General features: G+C 38.2%; 1 protein-coding gene across 5 annotated transcripts in view; it reads left to right on the forward strand.

The window, feature by feature from the left end:
* LOC125391845 (ankyrin repeat domain-containing protein 26-like) overlaps window positions 1-16,862 on the forward strand; it is an 86,780-nt gene that overhangs the window by 57,160 nt on the left and 12,758 nt on the right. For all 5 annotated transcript variants that reach the window (XM_087906314.1, XM_087906312.1, XM_087906313.1 and 2 more), the window contains 4 exons: window positions 4,595-4,707; window positions 8,774-8,885; window positions 12,280-12,471; window positions 13,279-13,493. In XM_087906314.1, the coding sequence (XP_087762440.1) occupies window positions 4,595-4,707; window positions 8,774-8,885; window positions 12,280-12,471; window positions 13,279-13,493 (632 nt within the window). The remainder of the gene's footprint in view (window positions 1-4,594; window positions 4,708-8,773; window positions 8,886-12,279; window positions 12,472-13,278; window positions 13,494-16,862) is intronic.

The raw sequence follows: 16,862 nt of genomic DNA on the forward strand, positions 1-16,862 counted from the left end.
CTAAAATTGAAAAATTTATTGTAGTACCCTGAGCCTATTCAAGTTATTCAAATGTAGTGAGAGATTTTCTATAGCTTCCCAAAGCAATGAATTAGAAATATGCCGTTAAATTAATTATTAGCCATGTTCCATTCCAGTCTACTCTGGGAATCAGATGTTTAAGAGGCATCTTTCTTCCTGAGAACTTGATAATTATGCCTAACTCTTCCAGAGTGTTTTCAGATCATAGTTACTTTACACAAGATATCACATGTATTAAGATGTTTGATATAGTTTGAAGGTGAAGTGTCTAGACTGGGAATATGGGATCTCTGACACTGGTTTCCACACAGTATGGTTGAATGTCATATAAAGGTAAGACTTTCCTAACATCATGTCTGTTTTGGTAAAATAGACTATTTAAAAGTAAAAAACGAAACAACTGATTGATGCTCAAATAAAAGTCTAAATTAAAAACCACAGCTGGGGATATATCACAGTGGTAGAGCATGTACCTCCCATGCTAAGGCCTTGGGTCCAATGCCCAGCACCACATAAAGGGTACAGATAATATCTTAGTGTTTCTATTACTGTGAAGAGACGTTATCACCAAGCCAACCCTTATAAAGGAGAACATTTAATTAGGGCTGACTTATAGTTTCAGAGGTTTAGTCCATTGTCATCATGATAGGAAGCAGGGCGGCATGCAGGCAGACATGGTGCTGAGAGTTCAACATCTTGATCTGCAGGCAACAGGACGTGAACTGTGTGCCACACTGGACATAGTTTGAGCATATGAGAAGTCAAAGCCCGCCTCACAGTGATGCACTTCCTCTAACAAGGTCACACCTCCTAATAGTACCACTCCATACATTCTGCAGTGCTGGCTTGGTGGTCATGAATTGCCTTAGCTTGTGCTGCTGTTGAAATGTCCTTATTTTTCACTAATTTAAAAAGATAACTTCCAGTCTCAAAATGCACCATCCCATGCTTTTCATGATTTGAAAGTCCCCAGGGAGAGGTCTGATGTTATTCTGCTATGTCTGCCTTTCTAGGGAAGTTGACATTTCTTCTTGTACATTTGATAATTATCAATTTGCCAGGCAGTGGTGGTGCATGCCTTTAATCCCAGCATTTGGGAGGCAGAGGTTGGCAGATCTCTGTATGTTCGAGGTCAGCCTGTTCTACAAGAACTAGTTACAGTACAGGCCCCAAAGCAACAGAGAAACCCTGTCTCACCACCCCAACCCCAATAAATAAATAAATAAATAATTAACTTAGTTGAATATTGTTTCTCTGTTTGCGTTTTTGCATCTTAGCTATAACTTTGTTGTGGGAAGTTTCTTGTCATATTATATCCACTTGGATTTCTATATTCTTCTAGTATTTTAATCTCTATATCTCTAGATTGGGGGAGTTTCCCATAGTTTCACTTAATAGATTCACTATGCCTTCTGCATGTTTATCTTAGATCTGCTTCTGTCTGTGAATTCATAGCTTTGGCCTCTTGATTATATTCCAGAGTTGTTGAACATGTTATGCTCATTCATTTATTGTTTACATTTTTTGTTTACATTTATTTATGCATGTGTGTTTGTGTGTGTGTGTGTGTGTGCGTGTGTGTGTGCATGTACCACAGAGTGTGTGTAAAGGTCAGAGGACAATTTGCTTGAGTCAGCTCTCTTACTAAGACTGTCTTACCTGTTGATGTTTGTTGATCTAAAGCCCCTAGGGTAGGTCAGTTTTTAAATATCAATTTCACTTTCAAGATAGCACCTGACATCTGTCCTCCAGTTCACATAGTGTGATAAAATAGCATTTCTGTTCATCGCTGGTCCACCCATGGAGGAATCACTGGCTGGATTTGAAGCTTGTGAAGGCTGTGGGCTTGTCTTGAAGGCAGGAATGGCCAGGTTTCTCTGACTTACCCTGGTGTAAGCTTCACAGAGGAGAGTGAAGCCAAGGCTATATTGGGATATCTTCCCTGCAGTGCTGAGCTTTCCCTTCTGCTCATTTCCACGGTCCTTATTTCTCCAAGGGATTCTAATGCTAGGTTTTTATTTCTCTCTTTGAAATAAACTCTCCTCTTTTCTTATTTTGTATCTTTCCTCTGCTAGCTTTTACAAAATCAACCTCAAATCCATCATCTTACCCGGAAATAAAGATTAATAACATTTAAGTGTGTGTGTATGCGTGTGTGTGTGTGTTTGTGTGTACCACATATTTGCTGTGTTGCCAGAGGTTAGAGGAGAGCACTGTGTCCCCTGATGCTAAGTTATAGGAGGTGGTGACTGACCTGATGGAGGTGGTTGGAAATTAACCTAGGTTTTCAGCAAGAGCATCAAGGGTGCTTAACCACTGAGCCATCTCTTCAGCCCCAGGACAAAGACCTTTAAAAGGTCTTGATGACCTTCATTTTTTTTTTATTGGAGTTATAGGATTGGAAATCAGATTTTAGTGTAAAAGTGGTGGTGCGTGATTAAAAATAGATTTGTAGATGAGAGCCTGATTTGAACAGGTTGATAAAAACTAGAATATGATGAGGTTAATTCAGCTATTGCGTGACTTCTGATAAGTCCTCAATAGCAGACAAATGATTTTAAGTGTAGCTTGGTAAAACAATGAACTTATTGAAGTTACTTACAGGAATTTTGGTGACTCAAAGTTAGAGGCATCATTGAGAAGTCAACGCCGGCACAGGAATAACTTATAAACTTCATTCCTGGAGCTCACTGCATAAATTAGAATCAGATCCGCTGCAGAATCTCCTCTCCCCAACAATTGTCTACACCTTGATAACACTGTGGAGAGGCCTTGTGACTTTCATAAATATTGGAGCTTTATGAGTCTTGTTGGTTTTGCTAACTTCCTGAATCTTATCAATTTCTTACTCCCTCTTTGAAGGAATGTTTCAATCATAAGGAAACAGGCACAGAACAAGTGTCTAAGTTACTTTGCAATTGTTTGAAAATGTACCATGACTAAGGGCAATTATAAAAAGATAAAATTTGAGGGGGTTGCTTAGAGTTTCAGAGGGTTACTCAGTAACTATTCAGGCAGGGATGAAGGTAACAGGCAGGAAGGCATGGTGCTGAGGCATTTAACCAAAAGCGACAGGCAGAGAACAGAAAGACTGGGCTTGAAACCTCAAAGCCCACCACCAGTGACACCGCTCCTTCAATAAGGCCGCACCTCCTAATTCTTCCTAAACAGTCCCACCAACAGGGGACCAAACATTCAAATATATTAGCCTACAGAGGTCATTCTCATTCAAACCACCACAACAGATAAGACAGAGCAGACTTAGAGAAAAATAGAAAAACTAGGAACTCCTGGGCTAGTGCATACAAGAATGAGAATTTTATTCATCCCAAAGTCAAGTGATAATGAAAAATGTAATAGAAATAAAATAAGTACATTCTAAAGTTATCCTCATAAGGTATGATTTTAAGCACCTTAGAATATCTAGAACCATTAATGAACATTCTACAGCATCTTTCAAAAATTTTATTTATTTTGTGTGTATGTGTGTTTAGCATACATATACATATACATACATACACACACACACACACACACACACACACACACATATATATATGTTGGAACATCACATGCATAGTTAACAGAAGCTTGTGAGTCACCATGTGGGTGCTGGAAATCAAGCCTGGGTCTTCTGAAAGAGTACTCAGTGTTCTTAACCTCCCAAGTATCTCTCCTGCCCCAGACAACATCTTAATCACTCAACCATCTAAACACTCTTTATAGAATTTTATTGGCATTTATTCATTTTTCTTATTAAAGAAAGCATTTAACTCGGGACTTGTTTACAATTTCTGAGGGTTAGTCCACTATCATCATGGCAGAGAGCATGGTGGCACCCTGGCAGACATGGTATTGGAGAAGTAGCTGAGAGTTGTACGTCTTGATCCCCAGGCAGCAGCAGGAAGAGACAGTGACACACTGGCCAGGCTTGAGCACCTAGAATCTCAAAGGCCACCTCTAGTGACACACTGCCATTAAGGCCACACCTCCTAATCTGTCCCAGATAGCTCACCAGCTGGGGACTAAGCGTACCTTTATGAGCTTATAAGGGCTAATACCATTCAAACCACCGAATGACACACCCTTGATTATACTGAGCCTGTCTAAAACCAACCCCCAAAACTAGAAACCTACAGTCTCTTTAGTAGCTTGAAGCTCTGCATCAGTTGTTGCCCCATCTAATGCCTAGCAAGGATGGTAAGAGAAAATTTAGGACTAGCACAGGAGTTTATGACTGTCAGGTCAGGTATCTGTGAATGCTTCTTACGGGTTTACTGGTGTTCATGTGTAAAGAATTCTACTTCCTTGTCCTGCCTTTTTGCCTGTCAGCTTCCACATACTCAAAACCTCTGTTTTAGCAAATATGTCTATTAGTTTAACTTCCATGACAAAGGTGTAAATCAATGTATTCTGTTTTAACAGACATCACTGTTTGAAATCTGTACTAGATGGCATTTTATAAATTGTTTCTAATGTATATTGCTCATAAACTCATGAGAAGTACTATTTTAAGAAACAAGAATGAGTTCTTAGGTATTTAAAAAATCTACTTATAAATATTTTGTCAAAGATTGGAAACAAAAAGAAACAACAAAATAAACTTATCCAGTCGACGCAATCTCTGGCATGTGCTTTGGACCAAGAGAAGGAGAAAACGGAAGAATTAGAAAAGGAATTACAAGGGTAAGAGTTTAATGTTTCAGATCATTTTAGTCATTCTGCAGTTGATTTAACTTTAGCTTACTGACTAAATAAAAATTAATAGTGTATCTACCATTTCGTAATAAAATTATTATGTTTTAAATGTACTTCAGAAACTCAGGGCAATGTGAAATATTTTTTGAGTGCCAAAATATCATTATCATTCTTTAATAGCTTTAACATTAGTAATAACAATACTTTTGGTGTAACTGTCATTGTACCATTTCTTTTCTACCTTGAATTTATGTATCTGAAGCATTTTTCTTTTTTTTGGGGAATATCCTGACCTGAATTTTCAAATCTGCTCACATCTAAAATTCCGTCTTGCCTGTTCTTTCCCAGCACAATTACATTGATTGTATTTATTTTTTCTACCTCTTTCTCGTTTTCAGTTATAAAATATATAGGATGGGTAAACTCATTTGAAGTAGTGTTTTCCATGTTCATTATATATGTATACACACACACACATATCCTTAAACCTTAGCTTGTTACCTATATGCATGCCAATGAATATAGATATTTTCCCGCACTGTTTCATTTCTTAAAACATAATCCCAAATTGCTTCTTGAAATCATTCTTTTTTATCAGGTACTTGATCACAGCAATAAGAAAAGTAATACAGAAAAATGGAATCAAGGAAGAGGGCTGTTGTGATAAACTTATGTTGTTTTCAAGCCCTTGGAACCAATTTGTTTGGATAATGTAGAAGAATTTGGAGCTGCAGGCTAGCATGCTTGTTATCAGAATGTGGCAGGCCATTCTGGGGGCAGTTGGATAACAAAAATTCTAAAAGAAATGTAGTCACAAAGTTTAGAAAGAGAAAAAAAGGACTTTATTGGGAATTGGACTAGAAACCATTCATTTTGTGTTCTGGCAAATTCTTTGCCTACATTCTCCCTGTTTCCCAAAAACTTGAGTGAGGCATAGTTCGAAAGTAATGGACTCATTTGTTTGGCATTAAAAATTTAAAGACACTGTAGCATCCTCAGGCTGTGCCATGGTTCCTGCTTGCCACTCTTATCTAGGTTCACAATGATAGATAGATAGATAGATAGATAGATAGATAGATAGATAGATAGATAGATAGATAGAAGTGAGATGGCCAGTAGAACAGAATGTTGTGAGAAAGGAGTACATTTCAGTGAGGAATGCAGTGTAAGTTTAACTTGAAGATGAGGCCAGTATGGAGAAAGCATCTGTCACTGTAAAGCAGTTTAGCAGAATTAATGAGGAACCTCACACTTTGTATTGGCATAATAGGAAAGGAACCTTGAGGATGAGACTCTGGTCATCAAAAGCCCAAGCTCATAAAATTACAAATTCCTTTGAAATGAGAGAGACTGAAACCGATAATGCCTCTGAAGGGCTTCCCTGCCTAAAAACAGTTACCAAGGGAATTTTCTCAGTTTAGATTCCACGGCATGCAGCAGCCACTACAGCTGTGGCAGAAGGGGTCAGAATACATCTCAGATGGACAACACCATACCCATGGTGCTGGTTTTTCATGCATGCAAAACTTAAGAATTACAGGGTCATGAAGGTTCTCACTAGGGGCCTTGAAAGCTTCTGAAGTCAGGCAATGAGGCAGGGGCAAATTCCATACAGGATATTTTGAGAAGTAGCTGCATGAAGCTATGATGGTGAAGTCTAAGCTGTAGTGGAGATCATAGGATGCTGCATATATCAGAACCATGGGACATTCTCCAATAAAAACTAAAGGGACATAGTGGAGCACATTTAAGAGGGAGGTTACATGTCCTATAGGTAGTAGAGAATGAGGAGTATGGGTGTCTATCCAAGGCTCTTGGAACTCAGGCAATTATGTCACGAGCCCCAGAAGCCAGGCAGGTGGCTGAAGTGTTGGTTTTTGCCTGTTCTGTTCAAGCCTGACATAGCTCTGACCTTTCCTTGCTATACCTTCATCCCTTCCTTTTGGAATAGGAATGTTTATTTACTACAATTGTATATTGGAATTATGTAGCTTAGGTTTTGATTTTACAGAGGCTACAGTTAAGAGATTGCCTTGAGACTCAAAAGAGACTTTGAATGTTTGACTTTTGAACAGTGTTAGAACTGTTAAGATCTTGGAGAATTGTTCCAGATGAAATACCTTCATTTTGCATTAAGAGATGCCCATGAGCAAGATACAGAGTGCTGTGATTTAAGAGTGGTGTGAAGCCAGGTGTGATGGCACATGCCTTTAATCCCAGCCCTTGAGAAACAGAGGCAGGCAGACCTGTTGTAAAGGAGCGGTGGGCCGCTTCCTGCTGCCTGGCTCCGGGCCGCCTGGCTAACTTATACCCTGAAATAACAACACACAAATTGTATTCATTTAAACACTTCCTGGCCCATTAGTTCTAGCCTCTTATTGGCTAACTCTCACATCTTGATTTAACCCATTTCTAATACTCTGTATGGCACCATGAGGCCATGGCTTACCGGGAAAGATTCAACATGTTTGACCTGGCAGCTTCATGGCAGGCAGCTCTCTCTCTCTGCCTTCTTTCTCCAAGCATTCTATTCTGTCTACTCTACCTATCTAAGCTGCTGCCCTATCAAAAGGCCAAGGCAGTCTCTTTATTTAACCAGTGAAAGCAACACATAGAAAGAAGACCCTCCTACACCAAAGACCTCTGCGAGTTTGAGGCCAGCCTGGTCTCCAAAGAGAGTTCCAGGACAACTAGGGCTGTTACACAGAGAAACCCTGTCTTGAGAAACCCAAAAAAGTTGTATTTGGGTGTCAAGTTGATAAGGGATGGACATATAATAATCTTCATTTTCAATTTGACTGGATTTAAAATCAACTAAGAGACACATTTCTGGGTTCATCTGTGAAAGTGTTCCAGAAATGTCTAACTGAGGAGGAAAGATCTACCCTGAATATAGATGACATTGTCTCATGGGCTAGAATTATGGACTAAATAAAAAGTGAAAAAGAGATTCAGTTGAATACCAGCATTTATCTCTTCCCCAACTACTGACTCAACACAAAATGACCTGCCGATCACCATGGTGAAAGCAGCTTTGATCACTGTGACTTCCCCATTAGGAAGGGTGCTACCTTAAAACTGCAAGCCAGAATGACCCTTCACACATTGCTTTTGTCAGATATTTTGTCATGGTGTGAGAAAAGTAATCAGTATAGTACTAAAAATAAACTTGTGTTTCCCAAAACAATTCTGTGTGTGGTTACACGTTCATCTGTCAAACTAATCATAATTTTTTTTTGCTCATAAGCCATCACTGATCAAAAGCAGAGATAAGAAATCTTGGGGGTGCCTGCCCCCAATTAATGCATTTACAACACGACCCCTGCACTTTAGACTCAGGGAACATTGTGGAAAAAAGGTCAAAATATTGTAAGAGACAAAGGACAAGGAAATCTGCTGCAAAATAGTTCCTTCTAAAGTAAATACATAAAATGAATATAACATGGGGGAGAGAGATGGCTCTGGGAGGAGTTGTGGGGTAGAGTATGGGGGGGACATGATTAAGGTACATTATATGTGGGCTAGAGAGATGCCTGAGTGTTAAGAGCACTTGTTACTTTTCCAGAGGACCAGAGTTTGATTCCTAGCAGCCACATGGCAGCTCACAAATACCTGTAATTCCAGTCCCTGGAGTTCTAACACCCTCTTATGGCCTCTGTATGCACCAGGTACATACATGTGGTACATATACATACATGCAAGCGAAAACACCCATAGACATACCATAAAAGTAAAAAATAAAATGCAGTGTATGAAATTCTCCAAGAATATATATGAAGTGGTTTGAAAGAAAATGGCCCACAAAGGGAGTGGCACTTTTAGGAAGTATGGCTTTGTTGGAGTGGGTGTGGTTTTGTTGGAGGAAGTGTGTCACTGTTGGGGCAGGTTTTGAGGTTTCCTGTATATATGAATTTTCTTCAGAATACTTTCCAGTTGTTATAGATTGTACAAATAAGACAAGCAGATACTTTATAAACTGCTTCTTTACTATCTGCTTAAATATTATTTAAGTGCTTACAGTTAAAATTTTACATGCTAATCTTTGTTCTTACAGATTTATGGAGGTCTTAAAAGTAATAAGAAAAAAGTTAAATGAGTGTGAAAATAGAGAATTACATTTCTATGAAAATATGAAAAGCAGAACATTTGAAATGCTAAGACATGAGGTAATTTTAAATCAGTTTCAAGACCTGAAAGCTTTCAATTTGGGGAAACATAAGACTCCAAGTTCTTTGTCCATTAAGTATGTGAAAATAAAATATTGTTTATTATTATTAATGTGTATGTAGATGGTGTGTGCTTGTGTGTATATGCATGCATTCTCCGTGGAGGTTGGAAGACACCTTTGTGGAGCCAGTTCTCCCTTTCCACATTTATATGGGTTTTGAGATTGCACTGAGGTTGTTAAACTTGCATGTAAGTGCCCTTATAGGTTACATCAGCTATTGTGTACTGTATTGGGTGAGTGATAAGATGTCAGTGCACACCTCTGGGTCTACCTTGACAAGAGGCCCTCAAATAGCTAATCCAGGTTTGTATCTTATCTAGACTGTGAAAAGTCAGATCATGCATTGCTTAGATTAAAGGCAGTTAGACAGAGTTCATTACTACTACCACTACCACTACCACTACTACCACTCCTACCACTCCTACCACTCCTACTACTACTACCACTCCTACCACTACTACCACTACTACCATTCCTACCACTACTACCACTACTACCACTCCTACCACTACTACCACTACTACCACTCCTACCACTACTACCACTACTACTACTACTACTACTACTACTGTTTCTGCCCAGTGAGTTCACCTGTAGTCTAGGGTACCAGAACCAATCTAATCTCAAAGTAGCCAAGTCAACAAGGGTGATGCTTAACCACATCTGTTTCATCTCTCTGGCAGATATTCTTTCTTGTATATGGCCTATTTGCCTAGCCTACTATTCTGGACCTTGATGAGGCTGTTGTTTGACGAACTTGGTGTTCATGGGAAAGTAGGGCTCATGAAAACTTTCTCCACACGCTGCCCTCTTTCTGACATCATCCGCAAGCCCCTCGATGAGCCATGCTTGTAAACTTGTGGTTCTTTTCTTTTCTCTTTCCGCTCATTCCATCCATGTTTCCTACACTGTTTTTACTTCTCATGATCCCTGTCCTCTATGTTTTTGTCTTAGGTACAATTCATTTCCCCCACCTTCCCAACATGACTGTTTTTCACCACTCAGGAACTGGGAAATGGGGTCCTGGGAATCTGCCTTCCTAACAAGTTCTCCAAGTAATTCAGATGCCAGTAACATGGGAGAACTTGTCTTTGAGGCCCATTTTGGAAAAGTTGCCTTGCCTTTCATGGCTTTTCCAAGTTGGTCACATGCCCCACTGGTTTGCACTGTCTGAATAGGAGACCTGGGAGGAAGAGGCTGAATGAAATAACTGTAACCTTTGACTTCTACCTGCAGACACAGGGAATTATCAAAGGGAATTTGACACTGACTCCAATTATGGCTTAACCATCTTGGCCAGGTAACTTGGGAAAGCTAACAACAGAAAAAAAGAAATATGAATGGAATGAAGGGAAGAAGGAAGGGAGAAGAGAAAGGAGTTCCAGGAAGGTATCGATGAGCTAGTTAAGTGAGCCCTTCTTCTCCCAGTGATTTATTACTCCCTAGAGTATCTAACACATGTGATATGTACACTTGTAATCCAAACACCCAGAAGACCAAGGCAATAGGATTGCCACCAATTAGAACAAGACCTTGTTTCATTATCAACAAAATAAATGTAAAATCCAGGTCCTCTGGATAAAGATCCTAGGAATAGTGTTTTCCTGACAGGTAACACGTTTTCCAGTGTAGGTCTAAACTAAGGTCTGAAGTCTTCAGACATCCTGTGGAATGGAATCCAAGGTACCCATATTCCAGGAAATGAGCCAACCTTTAGCAACTTGAAATGTCATCTATAAGAGAGCCTATGAGTACTGAGCCTGCCTGTGACCAAAGCACCTGCCCTGGGGGTTCATCCATACAAGATTCTCAGGATTAGTCTAGCTATTTCATCGAACAGTTTTACTTTCAGGGATACTTGAGGGCTGTGTTAAGTATTGTCCAGTACCCCTGAAAATAGTAAAGGGGCAAGGCAGTTACTTTGTGTCATTAAAATGTTAAATTAAACACAGTGAGTTAGAACATACCGTGTCAGAGGAAGACAGGGGCAGATAGTGAGGTGGGAAGACAGGAGGTTGGATGTAGGGTAGCTGGGGACCAGAATGCTCCAGACCACAGAACTGATCCAGGATTAGGTGACTTAAATTGTCAGTCCTGGGCACACCTCTATTGTCACAGGAGAAAGCCTTTGCACTCTACCTGCGCAGGTGTGTTATAAGTGCCTCCAGACTTACATAGCTACCTTCAAAGCCTTCATGGTCAAGGAGGTTTCGTCAAATTCTACCCTCTTCTTCCTGCAGGTTTGCTGAATCTTCCAGTTCTTCATTTGAATGTGTGCCCTGGAACATAGGCCCTCTTTGGCTGCTTTTGGAGTCTGTTCTTTTAGAGCTGTGCTTCCCGTGTGCTGGTTCTAGTAATAGAATTCAGAGAAGAGAACAGAAGTGGAACTGGAGAATCTAGTACCTTAAAATTAGCCTCTGCTGCCACTTCTTGAGAAGGGAAGAAGCGAAAGGAAGCAGCATTTAGTGTGTGTCTATTCTATGTTTGCTTTGGGGGACTCAGAAAGATCGTCTCAGAGAGGATACTGATGAGAAATCTTACTTAAGTTTGTTTTCAGATGCACTTTGCCTTAACTAAATGTGTTATTTTCTACCCACAAAACCACTCTTGATTCTTTTTCTCCCTTCCTTCCTCTCTTCCTTCCTCCCTTTCTTTCTCCTCTCTCTTTCTTTCCTCTTTTTCTCCCTTTTTTCCTTCTTTCCTTCCTTTCTTTCTTTTTCTTTCTTTTCTTCTTCTTGTTGTTTGTTGTTGTTCTTCTTCTTCCTCCTCTTCTGCCTCCTCCTCCTCCTTCTCCTCCTCCTCTTCCTCCTCCTCCTCCTCCTTCTCCTCCTCCTCCTCTTCTTCTGTTTTTTTTTTTCCAAGATACAGTTTCTCTGTGTAGACCTGGCTGTTGTGGAACTCACTCTGTAGACCAGGTTGGTCTCAAACTCAGAGATGTGCCTGCCTCTGCCTCCCAAGTGCTGGGATTAAAGGTGGCTTGTGCCATCATTACCCATCTTGGCTTTCTCCCTTAATTCTTATATAATATGTTTAGTGTGACTAAATAAGGCACTAAACTCTGTGCTTTTTATAAAAGAAAGAAAACATGAAACAATTACAGAGCAATGAAAGCCTAAGAGTGAGTGTGCATTTTTGTGATGTAAACGCTTAGTTCAAACAGTATAGTTCTGTGATTTCTGGTGACTTCTGAGAAATTTAGGAGGCTACTCCCTAATATTCTGCTATAGATTTTAATAAGTTACAACTGTGTTTATGTCAAAATTACACACTGATTCTGTATTAGACTATCTTCAACCTAAATCCTTTATTACAAACTAACTTTCTTCATTTAGATCAATTATCTTAAAGAAACATGGGGCCCAATACATTGCAGATATCTACAACAAGATATAAACATTCAATTGACTGAGCAAGAATTGTTGAAAATAAAAACAGACCAGGATAATTATGAACACACACACAAGACTCAACAAAATGTGGAAAAAGAAGTACTAACCCTCAAAAGTCTGATTAAAGAGACCATGGTAAGTCAGGATTCGTTCAATAGTGTGAAAAGAGATCTAGGAAGGAACAAGGCAACACATAATGGAAACATTACAAGATAGTCTGATTTTACATGATAATTTCTTGTAGCATGCTTAGATTCATTTCACCAAGAATTACATTTTTGAATAATTCTATTGTGCATTCCCCTCACCCTTCCTTCCTTCCTTCCTTCCTTCCTTCCTTTTTTTCTTTTAAGCAGAAATTTGATTTCTAAAATTCTGGAAGACAGATGACCCAAGTTCCTTTCTGTAAAATTCTAGTTTCCATTATGCATTATAATTATTTTTGCTTTGAATTATTTGATTTTTAAAGATAGTTTGTATGTAAAAGGACTATTGGGGCAAAATTGCATCATTTCATAGATTTGTTCTTAAGTTACAATGTTGAAGTTTTATATTTTTGCTTGATACTATCACTTAAGTCATCTGGTAGTAGAGCACTGAAATGAATGGCTCTCAGCTGATGACATAGCAGAGTGGCAGACAATGTAAATAGTATGCATGAGGCTCCAGATTAGATTTTCTCCAGCAAAAAAGAAGAGTAAGTTATATTTTATGACTCAGATTTAATGCATTTCTATAGAACTAGAATTGAAGATAAGTATTTTAAAGTCTAGCATTTTGTATCATATATATATGATTGAATCAAATATATTGTATCACATATATATATAAACTATATAGATATATGAGTATATATATATATTTATGAACTCTAGAAATGCATATATAGTATTCACTTTTGATATAGTTATTTAAAATCATTTACTTTTAATTTGTTTTTAGACACAAACAGAAGAGGAAAAAAAATTAGAGAAATTAAGAGAGAACAACAATGGTTCAAGAATGAGTCAAATGGTACTCAGAATAAAAAACTTGGAATCAAAGATCCCTGAGATAAAAAATCAAGTAGATTCTACTAGAAGAGAAATGGAAAAATGTAAACAACTTTATGCAGAAGAAATTAAAACTAGAAAATCACTTTCTAATACGCTAAGAAAGTAAGCCAAAACAGTAATAGAAAATAATTCAATTCACTCATTGGTCTTTAAAGCACAGTTTCTAGTAAAACACGCTTATTTGTTTGTTTGTTTTTATTTAAATAACACTTTCCCATTATTTTACATGCCAACCAGTTCCCCCACTCCTCCTATTCCCCCTACTTTCTCATCTATCAGGTTCAGTGTAACTGGATTTACATTGAAGTCTTTGATCCACTTAGACTTAAATTTTATGCAGGGTGATAGATACGGATCTACTAGAATTCTTCTACAATCCTCCATCCAGTTAAGCCAGCACTGTTTGTTAAAGTTTTTTTCTTCTAATTTTAACTACTGTGTCAAAAATCAGGTGTTCATAGGTGGATGTACTTATGTCATGGTCCTTGATTTGATTCCATTGATTTATGTGTCTGTTTTAAAGCCAATACCAAGCTTGTTACTATAGTTCTATGATAGACCTTGAAGTCAGAGATGGTGATGCTTCCAGAAGTTCCTGTATAGTACAGAATTGCTTTAACTATCCTGGATTTTTTGTTTTTCCATATGAAGCTGAGTATTGGCCTTTCAAGGTCTGTAAAGAATAGTGGTGGGATTTTGATGGCGATTGTATTGAATCTGTAGATTGCTTTTGGTAAGATTGTTATATTTGTTATGTTGATCCTACCTATTCATGAGTGTGGGAGATCTTTCCATTTTCTGATATCTTCCTCAATTTCTTTCTTCAAAGACTTAAAGCTCTTCTCAAAAGAGCTTGTTTGGTTAGTGTTACCCCAAGATATTTTATATTACCTGTGACTATTATAAAGGGTGATGTATTTCTTTCTAAACCCCTTTATCATTTGTTTATAGGAGAGTCACTGATTTTTTTCAAGTTGGTCTTGTATTCCAGCATATTACTGAAGGTATTTTTCAGCTGTAGGAGTTCCTTGGTAGAATTTTTGGGGCCACTTATGTATACTATCATATCATCTTCAAACAGGAGAAGCTTGACTTCTTCCTTTCCAATTTGTATCCCCTTGGTCCCCTTTTGTTGTCTTATCTCTCTTGCTAGAACTTCAAGTACTATATGAATATATGGAGTGAGTTGACAGCTTGTCTTGTTCCTGATTTTAGTGGAATCACTTTGAGTTTCTGTCCATTTAATTTGCTGTTGACTGTCAGCTTGCTGTAAATTGCCTTTATTATGTTTAGATATGTTCCTTGTATCTTTAATTTTTTCAAGACCTTTATCAAAATCCAAGGGGTGTTGGTTTTTGTCAAAGACTTTTTCAGCATCTAATGAGATGATTATGTTTTATTCTTTCAGTTTGTTTGAATGGTGGATTACACTGACAGATTTTTGTATGTTGAACCAACCCTGCATCTCTTCAGTGAAGCCTACTTGGTTGTGGTGGATAATTATTTTGATGTGTTCTTGGATTTGGTTTGCCAGTATTTTATTAAGTATTTTTGTATCAATGTTCATGAAGGAAATTGGACTGTAATTATCTTTTTGTTGTTGTTACAACTTTGTATGGCTTGGGTATCAGGGAGACTAGCTTCACAAATTTTGTTTCTCTTTTGTGGAGCAATTTGAAGAGTAATAGTATTACCTCTTGTTTAAAATTCTGCTAGAATTCTGTTGCGAAACCCTTTGGCCCTGGGATATTTTGACTGAAAAACTTTTAATGACTGCTTCTATTTCCTTAGGGAAAATAAGTCTATTTAAGTTGTTTATCTGGTCTCAATTTAATTTGGAAATGTGGTACCTATCCAGAAAATTGTCCATTTCTTTTAGATTTTTTCAATTTTGTGGACTATAGTGTTTTTAGATTTTCTAAATTTGATTCCCTGGATTTGATTTTCTGGTGTTGATTACATGGATTTCCTCAGTGTCTGTTGTTATGCCCCCTTTACATTTCTGATTTTGATAATTTGGATAGTCTCTCTCTCTATCTTTTGGTTACTTTGGATGAGGATTTGCCTATTTTATTGATTTTCTTAAAGAACAAACTCTTTGTTTCACTGATTCTCTGTACTGCTCTCTTTGCTCCTATTTTATTGATATCAGTCCTGAGTTTGATTGTTTCCTACCATCTAACTCCTCCTGGGTGAATTTGTTTCTTTTTTTTCTAGAGGTTTCTGGTGTGTTGGTAAGTTACTAGTGTGAGATTTCTCCAAATTCTTTACATGGGCACTTAGTACTATGAACTCTCCACTTAGCATTGCTTTCTTTGTATTCATAAATTTGGGTATGCTGTGGTTTAATTTTTATTGAAATCTAGGAAGTCTTCAATTTCTTTCTTTATTTCTTTCTTGACCCAGTAGTAATTCAGATGAGAACTGTTCAGTTTCCATTAATTTGTAGGCTTTCTGTAGTTTGTGTTGTTTAATTTTAACTTTAACCCTTGGTGATCTCATAATATACAGGGGATTATTCCATTTTTTTTTATATCTGTTGAGATTTGCTATGTGACCAAGTATGTGATCAGTTTTAGAAGAGACGGTTCCATGAGATGTTGAGAAGAAGGCATATTCCTTCCTTCCTTCCTTCCTTCCTTCCTTCCTTCCTTCCTTCCTTCCTTCCTTCCTTCTTTCCTTCCTTCCTTCCTTTCTTTTTCTTTCAATTTATTGAGCTATACATTTTTCTCCGCTCCCCTCCCTGCCTCTCACCTCCCCTTCAACCCTCTCCTATGGTCCCCACGCTTCCAATTTACTCAGGAGATCTTGTCTTTTTCTACTTCCAATGTAGATTAGATCCATGTATCTCCCTCTTAGGGTCCTCATTGTTGTCTATGTTCTTTGGGATTGTGATTTCTAGGCTGGTTATCTTTGCTTCATGTCTAAAAGCCACTTATGAGTGAGTACATATGATGTTTGTCTTTCTGGGTCTGGGTTACCTTACTCAATATGATGTTTTCTAGATACATCCATTTGCCTGCAAATTTCGAGATGTCATTATTTTTTTCTGCTGTGTAGTACTCCATTGTGTAAATGTACCACATTTTTCTTCATTTTCCATTCTTCAGTCAAGGGGCATTTAGGTTGTTTCCAGGTTCCGGCTATGACAAACAATGCTGCTGTGAACATAGTTGAGCAAGTGTCCTTGTGGTATGATTGAGCATCCTTTGAGTATATACCCCAAAGTGGTATTGCTGAGTTTTGAGAAAGGTTATTTCCTATTTTTCTGAGAAATCGCCACACTGACATCCAAAGGGATTGTACCAGCTTGCATTCCCACCAGCAATGGAGGAGTGTTCCTTTTTCCTTACAACCTCTCCAGCACAAGTTGTCATCAGTGTTTTTGATCTTGGCCATTCTTACAGGTGTAAGATGAAATCTCAGAGTTGTTTTGATTTGCATTTCTCTGATGGCTGTTAAGCATTTTCT

Source organism: Myodes glareolus, chromosome 5 (genome assembly GCF_982192425.1).
Source record: "Myodes glareolus chromosome 5, mMyoGla1.1, whole genome shotgun sequence".
NCBI lineage: Eukaryota > Metazoa > Chordata > Mammalia > Rodentia > Cricetidae > Myodes > Myodes glareolus.